The sequence below is a fragment of the Streptopelia decaocto genome (genome assembly GCF_964273445.1).
Source record: "Streptopelia decaocto genome assembly, chromosome: 5".
NCBI classification, from domain to species: domain Eukaryota; kingdom Metazoa; phylum Chordata; class Aves; order Columbiformes; family Columbidae; genus Streptopelia; species Streptopelia decaocto.
In genome coordinates this window covers 54765087-54774610 of record NC_138659.1, presented here as the reverse complement: position 1 = coordinate 54774610, position 9524 = coordinate 54765087, and the positions used below count along the sequence as shown (strand labels likewise).

The 9524-nt window shown below is 40.5% G+C and overlaps 1 protein-coding gene across 9 annotated transcripts in view; it reads right to left on the bottom strand.

The window, feature by feature from the left end:
• Positions 1 to 8: 8 nt before the first annotated feature.
• Positions 9 to 9524, bottom strand: part of LOC309440744 (WASH complex subunit 2A-like) — a 37284-nt gene continuing 27768 nt past the window's right edge. For 8 of the 9 annotated variants that reach the window (XM_082054750.1, XM_082054752.1, XM_082054757.1 and 5 more), the window contains 5 exons: positions 8880 to 8942; positions 7913 to 8125; positions 4974 to 5582; positions 3704 to 3878; positions 9 to 480 (listed from right to left, as the gene is read on the bottom strand). In XM_082054750.1, the coding sequence (XP_081910876.1) occupies positions 344 to 480; positions 3704 to 3878; positions 4974 to 5582; positions 7913 to 8125; positions 8880 to 8942 (1197 nt within the window). In that variant the 3' untranslated portion in view covers positions 9 to 343. The remainder of the gene's footprint in view (positions 481 to 3703; positions 3879 to 4973; positions 5583 to 7912; positions 8126 to 8879; positions 8943 to 9524) is intronic. The other variant, XM_082054754.1, reaches the window with a different exon arrangement.

Sequence of the window (9524 nt, the reverse complement as noted above, 5' to 3'; positions counted from 1 at the left end):
CAGACAAATCTAGTTTAATACTCCATTTACTATTTATCAATTATTTTCTGTATAGATCTGCTGAATAAAACAAACTATACTTTGTATAATAGATTACTTAATTGCAGGTATTGCACAGGGCATCATGGAAACAAGACAGCTGAAGGTTACTGTCTTTTTTTAAAAAATATATCATTTAGCACAATTAGACCCAGCACAAGAGTATACTAACCATTTAAAATGGGTAATCTAATTTAAATATCCACAGCCATCTCATTTCAGCTCTATTGGATTAGAGAATCCAGAGTATTAGTACTGAACAGAGCATAACGAAGGCCTCCTCTCTGCAACACGCTGCCAGTGGCTACTGGCCTCCAAAGGCATTCAGTGGGTCATCAAATGTGCTCAGTGTCTTGCTTTCAGATTTTGCTTCTGAGGCCGCTGGGGAAGATCTGCTTTTGGGAGTGGGTATCTTGACTTGGCTGCTAGAGAAAATATCATCTAAAAGGGAAAAAAAAAAAAAGATTTTAATGTGGAATGACTGCCAAACAGAAATAACATTGTACCTAAGAGTCTCCAGCACATGGCAATGACTGCCAAGGACATTCTGTGATAAACAAATGCTTTCCTGCTGCTTGCGATTCTAGATGCATTTGTAAGGACATACGTGGGAGCTGCTAGATGTAAGTCAAATTAAGAATATTTTTTCTTCTCAGGAAAGCAGCATAATACTTGTATTTTATAACATGTTCAAACTCTCATAAGCATTTGAGAAGTACTAATAAATTACACCTTCTCAATAAATTCCATCGTGCAAGTGCCAGATAACATCCCTCTTGTCTAGAACATTAGCATCTGAGGAACCTGAGAGATCCAAGAGCTGTGAGGTTGTTGCCAAAGAAAAACAAAGAAGAAAAGATGGTACTTGCTAATGACTACTGTTGTGAGATCCACCAGCCATATGAGAGTCTCTAATCTACAGCACAATAAGAACATAGCATAAGTCACTTGAGAACAGCGCACAGCCAAGATGCGAGGAAGCAGAGAACTACAACTGCCATCCTGCTTAATATTCAAAATGTCTGTCTACAATCCTGAATCAAGATCTCCCACCACCTTCCTCAACACAAGCATTTCTGTTTTGAATAACTAGGACCACAAATGGGAAAAATACCATGTGGTTATTAAGACATAGTTATCTCCTGAAGAACAACAGCAGGTGGAAACAAAACCCTCCAACCCAGATACTCTGTGCCAGCAGCAGAGCTCACAGACTGGCAGTTCTTGCTGTGGCAAGTGCTGCTTGTGTTTAGGACTGTGCCTGTGGGAAGAGATGGAGCTTCTACCATACACGAGCTGAAGTGCTGCCCCGAGGTTTCCTGGGCACACACAGTAGTGTATCTCTTCCTATACATTAAAGTTCTAAATGTAGGATACGCAGATTATGTGGCTCGATTATGAGGGGATGAAAAAACTTTTACAAGACTGAGATGCATGAATCACTTGTGATTCCCAAGGCCAGTATAAGTAGTACATAACTGGTCTTGAACCTCTGTTAAGATGACACAGGTCTTGTATACAGAGATTAATAGCCATTTACTAGTCCAGAGTATAAAAACTAGTATTTCAGCCTTCAGCATGTATCCCAACCTTGGGCAGAGGCCAAGCATGAAGTGGCCTATCACAACATGCTTGTCTTTCTTTTCTTGTTACTTCTTCCACTCCAGCACGTGTCTGCTACAGCGCTCATCATGGGGATTACACAGGAATAATCCAGGACACCATTTCAGCACAAGAGCAGTATAAAGAGGCGGTAAAACAGACTAATCCCCTACTGGCATCACTCCAAAGCGAGAAGGTGTCACATGGATTAGCTTCACAGCAGAAGTGAAGTACAGTGAGTGCCATAAGAAATAGAGGTATCGCTCTCATTTTAGAACAAGACTTAAGCAATAGGCAAGTTTTGGCCATGGAAAACAGTATCTGTCAGTGCACAAGAAAGCTCAGTCACCATTTTGCAGACAGGCAGAGGTGACATCAAGATGTCCATGTCATCAGCCATAACGTCACTGAGGAGGCTAGGAGGATAAAGACCTGAGAAAGAGTTTTGCTAATACTGCCACCATAAGCCTAACACAAAAGTAGTACATAGTGACTAGAAGCTGTAGCAGGACGAAAGCAAGCAGCTTGCAGCCTCTACTCCCACCCCGCCTCAAACTGCACCCACTTACTGTTTTATTTGCAGCAGAAAGTATCTCCTAAGACAACAATATGCAGCCCTGATAAAGTGCTACCATGACTACTTAAAGCCAAGCCTTAACCTGAAGCACAGGCACATGCCAGTTCTGCTCTGCTGCCAGCAGGGTATCCTCACCTCCAGGCATCTTTCCTGCACTCCTGTTGGTGTTCTGGAGCTCCATAGCTTTGGGCACTAAGAAGCTGCACACCTATGGCTGCACCACAAAACAGTCAACACTCTAGACGAAGTGTTTCAGATACAGGGTGCTGTAGATGCTACAGGTATCAACATCAGATGTGACATCAAACAACAAGCTCTAGCACCAGGGTAGATGTCAAAAGTGGAAGTGGAAACAACAGGTTCTACTGTGACTAATTTTCCAAGATACTTTCAAGCAGCACTCTATAACTGTTTTTTTCAACGTGAGGTCTGGATTTTTGTGCTGAAATATTTGGAAAGGGTAGCTGTTTGGGAAGTTCTCATTTGCTATAGGCTACATAAAAAAAAAAGTAAATTATTAAAATAAGGTATTTTAATAATCCAGTACATATTTCAACTACCTTATCTGCAAACATTTAAGTCTTATTTTTTATATCAATTGAGAAGGTTTAGAAATCTCAAGATGCTCATTCTCTGGCAAGTTTTAGAACACATTTACAGACTTCAACGAGGTCATTCCATCAGGCTGGAATGTTTGACAGCAGTCCAAACAAAACAGTGATAAATCAGATTCAATTTGAATAGCCTAGAAAGAATGAAGACTGACAAGAATCAAAGCTAGAGAGGAAGAAAATTTTTTGTCTTAGAAGAGGAATTGTTGCCATCTCAAAGAAGAGCTATAAACATGAAGAGCCTGAGAACAAATAGACACAGGTGGGGATCAAATGCTTTTTGATACCTCCACTGATGGAGACCAAGAAAGTAGCATACTTTGCATCATTGCACATTATTATATGCTGCTTTTCAACAAATTATACAGGGTGAACTTTTGCTCTCAGGTGCAGTATTTGTAAATTGTTCTGGCTATACATGGATGTAAACAAAATGTTATGGGCTCCAACATAGTAAACACAATAGTGAAAGTGGGGTAGAAAAAAATGCTAATTTCTTCAGTGTTTCATCTGAAAGTACAATACAAAAAGCTGTGCAAATTGGAACAGAGAATGTATCTCAGAGTCATAACAACATGAAATTAGTCTCTTACTCCAGACAACAGAAATTTTCTAATTCCCACAGGTGAGAAAAACCCTACAGGAATTAACTATTCCTTCTCTCAGAAGAATTTTATACACCCTCCTAAATCACTTAAATGCCGTACTAGTTCTACAAAGCAAGGAAGTTCTCATCCAAGGTTAAAATCCAAAGACAACCAGAGATTTCAGAGCAGTTGAAAAATTGAAAGAAAGTAAAGGGTTCTAAAACACCTCAGATGAATGCAACTCAGGACAATATTATGAGATTAGCTGCAAGACATGAGGCACTTACCCATATCATCATCAAATATGGATTTTTGTTCCACCTTTTTCTTGGTTTTCTTTTCTTTTGGTTTTATGGTGAGATCCGCAAAAATATCAATGTTATCGTCAAACAAGTTAGCCTCTGGTATTTTCTCTTTTGCTTTGTTCATTGGTTTAATAGCCTCAGTAGCAAATATATCATCCTTGGAGCAAAGCATAGAGAGATCATCAATACACAACACACTTCAAGAGAACAGTCAAATTACCTGTACACAGCAGCTGAGATGTTTAGAAGACTGACAGCCTTGGGCTTCTCAATCCTGAGAAGTCTGAGTCCCTTCTCCCCATGGAGAAGAGTGCTTTAGTGTGGGATTGTGTGTAGTCATTATCACTTAAAAGAATTAATCCTGCCAGCAATTGCTAACCTAAAGATATGTAAATCCTTTCAGTTTTAGGTCAGTCTGCTCCTCTAACAAATATAAGAGTGACTTGCAGAACACCTAATGGGGAACTACAGAGACTGCTGACCTTGCAGCTTTAGAAATTTTGAAGCCTGCACAATTATTTGAGTCTTGTTTTAACATGTATCTCGAAGACTGAGGGATAAAGTGTCCTTTAGCTGAATGTTGCTCATTATATGCTAAAATTATTAGACTATGCAACCAATATTCAAATGTATAACCAACTGGCTCTTTAAGACCGCCCTGAGTAGTGATAAGATTTTGTATATAATAACTGTTACTTTTCTTTCTGGTGTGCTGGCTTCATTCCAGCATCCAGACTTGCATAACTGTAATAAACAGTGTCTCGTATCTGTGTGCTAAAATTTGGCTTAATTGCATACCAAGTGATATAACCCTATTTTTGGGATAACATGTACACAGGTCAAGTACAGCACACAGAGGCTTGTACGAGCTGTCCAGCCTGCCAACTTCATTACTTTTTTAAGTCATTTGAGCTGCTGTGCGTTGAACAAACAGCTAACAGAAAAGAAACAAATACTTTATGTTACTCTGGAAAATATCATAATCATAGGTATGTTTTCACAGCACATTCAGTGACACGCCTGCTCTGTGTTGAGGCTCCATCTTTTTATCCACTCTTGCTAATAAGAGGGTGAACAACCAAAGAAAGGGCTCCTATTGCCCAGTAGCAGAGCATGACTGACAGTTTACTTCACTATCTATCCTGCACAGCCCATCCTACTCTGCAGCCTCCATTAAGCCTGTGTCCAAGTAGAGGGGTATGCATAAGGCTCTGGGGATGAAAAAGGCCAAGGAGGCAGGCTCAACCATTACCTCAAAGATATCGGCAGTAGGATCAACAGCTTGCTGGATAGCAGATTTCAACTCCTTTTTTCCAGTTTTCTGACAGGTGAAGAGAGAGTCGTCTTCGTCCTCCAAAAAAGGTATAGGACTGCTTTTTGTTGAAGATTTTTGCTGTGCAGGCTGGAAAAGATCATCACCGTCTTGATCACCCAGAACAGACAGATCAGGCTTTTTCTCCCTGCCCTTAATGGGCTTGTTAGCCACACTGTCTCGCACTCCCTCCTTTAACTTTGACTGTGCAGCTGGTCTGGATGATGAGCTGCTTGCAAAAAGGTTTTCTGATTCAAACAGATCATCCCCTTGGTCTGTGGATTCTGGAGGAAGGAGTTTGTTTGTCGCAGCAGACAAAACACTGCCATGAGCTGGTAGTGACAAGCCAGAGAGAAAGCCGTTTTCCTTGGACTCTGATTCAGTAGCAAGAGGTTCCTCTATGTTCACTACTGCTGACATCTGTTTTGGTAGAGAGTATTTGGATTCTTTAGCACTGTCCACCTCCTCACTCTCTTGAGACTCTTGAGCAGCTAGACGTCGGGCCATTCTGCTAGGAGGTCTTCGTTTTCCTGTAACCTTGATCCTGGTCTACAAGAAAGGAGGAAAAGTAGAGCAGGGTCATACATAAGGAAAAAAACCAAAAACAAACAAAAAAAACCCCTCACCACTTCACAGAAGACAGGTTAGGATTCCTACGATGTTTCTTTGTAACACTTCTTCAGCCTTCATAACACTGCAATTAACATGCATTAACCCTTTCATACTAGCATACTGAAACTGAATTAACTAATTCTGTTCACAGCTCTGGTTTAAATAACTTAAACAGCTACATGTACTTTTAAACAAATGATCCGTTGGAAATCTTGAATAAGGAATGCTGAGCAGACACTGATTTAGGTTATAGGGAGAAGCAGTAGGAACCACTCATCATCAGCTCAGCAGCATCCATCCTCCCTATTTTTCAGAAAGGGGAAAGATGGATAAGTGGGACATTCAACCTTGCAGTAGTTTGCAGAAAGGTTCAGAAAAATAACCCAAGACTTCTGATTTGCTGCCCTCTGGTCATTCCACACCAGGTGGAATGGGGGTACAAACGCAACAGCACTTGCAAGTAGAGAGTCACAACACAGGTCAGCAAGCCACTCTAGCCCCTTGGCTTTAGGTAATACCTTAGTCAGTCTGACATCTTGCTAATCCAGGGGCTTCGGCAGTGCAGTTCTGTCCGAGCCATGACTAATTATCTTTTCCATTTAATTTCATTGTATACATATGCATGCATTTCATTCCTCTGCTGCTTTTAAAGCAGCCGCCCTTCAAGTTTCCATTATAGCATCTACCTCTATTCACACAGGTTGGAAACAGATCAGTACAACCTCATTTTCCCTTTTGTTAATTTCTGTGTTGGAGTAGAAGACAATTGGGGAGGATGTGCTGTAACACAGATTAAAGGAGCCATGTACTTTTGTCAGAATCATTGTAGAAGCACATCTGCCTTCAGAATGTGTGGCTGTATTGATCAGAGCATGGCTGAAAAACAGGAAAGTTATGATGGGAGATGCACTTGAAAGAAACTGATCCCCACTCCATGCACTGTGCTTTGAAAAGACAGCCAGAATGCTGGGTAGGTTGATTTGTTCCAGCCTTTGGAAAAACTGCATTTGGCTGCATATATTTACAGCTTAAATTCAAACTTGAAAGGTTCAAGAAGCAATGACCTGTCAAAATTAAGACAGGTAACCTGAGCCACAAAACCACTGTATAGTTACTGAGATGCTGCTTCTCAGATTACTGCTGTAAGCAAACAGACATCATCACTATAGTAAAATGAACATTCAAGGTCAACCATATGCAGCTACAGGAGCTCTAGTCTTTTGCAAGCCTATCTATTTAAAAGTATCATAATAGAGGGTTGCTTTTTTTTTTTTTTCCTGTTGTGCAGGACATGCTGCTGTTGGAAACAACTATGCCTACATGGTAATACATTAGTCAGATGTACAAGCTTCAAACACATTGGACACTAAGGGGTCATGTCAGCCACTGTGGTGACAGCTGCTGCATCTTCCCAGGTCATCTCTGCTGCTCATCTAGTAAGGAACAGCCCCAGCAGCATTAAGGAAATAAAGAATCAAAGTTAAGATCCTAAGTTATGTTATTCGTATCCCTGCTGTCAGGAAACCCAAGAGACTTATGAAATCATAAGCACCCAGACCAAATCTCAACTACATGGTTCAATCTTTATTTATTTAAAGGACCACTAAATCTTTAACTAGAATATGCCTTTTCCACTCCATAAAGTAAAAGGTATGAATAAAAACCAAGTGAGTCAGGAGACAGATCTTCCATGACAAAAGCTGCAACACTTTTTTTGTTTTTGTTTTGTATGTTTTGTTTGTTTGTTTTCCTTTAAAAACAAAGCTTTTGTTTGAAAAATAATTGGGAGTGACAGTTCAGGACAACGTGACATTTTTATCCACAGAGGAAGTAAAGGACAAGCTACAGCAGTGATGAGTTCTTGATATCTTGCCACAGCAGCTGTCCATAACGTATTTTATAGTTAGCCTACAGGGATGGCTTTTTTATGGTTTTCAGGTTGGCATTCCTGGGAGAGGACAAGGTGTTACACTAAAATACCTTTAACCTGTAGGGAAAAACACTGTATTTGGGGAATGTACACACGTACCTTGAAAAGGCACAGAACGAGGCATACGCATAAGCCCCTTACACAGCTTAGAATGCAGTAGGCTTGACTTTTTCTTCAGTGGTCCACAGAAGTGAGAGAGGATTGGATTTCTACATTTCCATTTAGATTCAGATATACCATGCTGTTAGCAGAACTTTCATACCAAAACACAAATTCCGGCACAAGGACAGACTGTGTTTTTAATCCCTCTTTCTAACCTCCTAAATACCAAGGTTACCTTATTGGTGCTGTGCAACGTATCCGCTTGCATAGGCTGATCAAAGCTCACACCAAGTTCTTGATTGTTTCCTGCAGCAGAGAAGGCTTCACTGTTCTGTACATCCTTGGGCTCATGCAATGGAGTGTCCAGAACTGGTAAGGGGGACTTTACATTGGAGACCTTAGGCATTGCACCAGGTAGTAAGGCTGCAGGGTTAATAGCTAAGTTAGCCTACAAAACAGAGGGGAAAAAAAACAAACAAACAAACCAACCACACAAACAAAACCAAAAACAGACAAAAAAAACCACAAAAAACAACCACACACACAAAAAGAAATCATGTTAATATTATTGAAGGGCAAGCATGGCTCCAGAGAAGCAGAAAGAACTAGTGCATATAGGCATTCAAGTTCTACTTCTACAATTGCCTGGCTTTTATCACACCTATACATTTCTGTGTCTCCCGTGTCCTCTGTCTCACTAGGTCTGCGGAGTGCTCAACACTTATTCTGTGTAAGAACTTCAAGGACAGAATGGCCACATTATGTCAGATCAAACACCTACGCAGCTCAGTATCATGTCTGAGGACAATAAGAGTTCTGACATTAAGAGAGATACTGTAATATAGACAGTTATTAGTCATTTCATGTCAGAAGCGGGACAAAAGCAAAACACCAACCCCCTAAGACTCTCTGAACATACTGCTAAGAGTCACATACTTAAAATAGTACTGAGAAGAATAGCAGGTCAAAGAGGAGCCCACCCTCTGCCTCCCAAATAGAGTAAATAGTGCTGCTGAGAGTCAGGCCTAAAACAGGAGGGAGAAATAACATTACACATGCAATACAGAAAAAGTAATTAAAAATACACCATCTGAAAAAAATTAATAAAATTGCAAGAGTAAGAAAGGAAATTTCAGGGAAAGCCATCACTGAGGCAAGGATGATTTTTTTTTTTAAGTCAAAATTCCAGTAAAGTTAATTACTTGTAGCTTTCCAATCCGAGATGAGGGCTCTTTGGTTTTAATGTGAACAGGACCTGTAGATTTCTGCACAAAATTACATTGGATTAAACAAGTGGACAAGTTGTTATTAACCAGACCATAGTTTGCATTTTAATACATCTATAAAAAGCAGCTCACTGCTTACCAATTTCTTCTTGTTATCATCACATTCTACTACAGAGCTACAGTCACTCAATTTTCAGCTTCAGTTCCCCACATACCATAGCCTCACCTTCATTATCACATTTTATTCCACCCTCCTTCTACCCAATATTATACTTTGCCATAGTAACCCAACAACTTGCATCTTCTCCAGGTCACACAAAACACCAGTCAAATCAAACTGTGACAGCTACCCTCTCTCCTTGCTTACTCCCTCTCCTAAGATGCTCTGAAGCCTTGCTGCCAGATCATGATACAACCAACTGTTCTTTGTAACTGGATATAATAGGGCCACAGACTTCAATGAAGCTTACATGGAAGCCAAGAGGGCTACAAAACTGGACCTCTCAGCCTTGCAAGGAAAACAGCTTCAGGGAAGTGAGTGCTCCTCTGTAGAAAGCAAGCCATCAGTGCCAGAAGTAGGACTAGAAGAGCAAGGGCAGCTGTTTGGTCTGAAGACTTGTG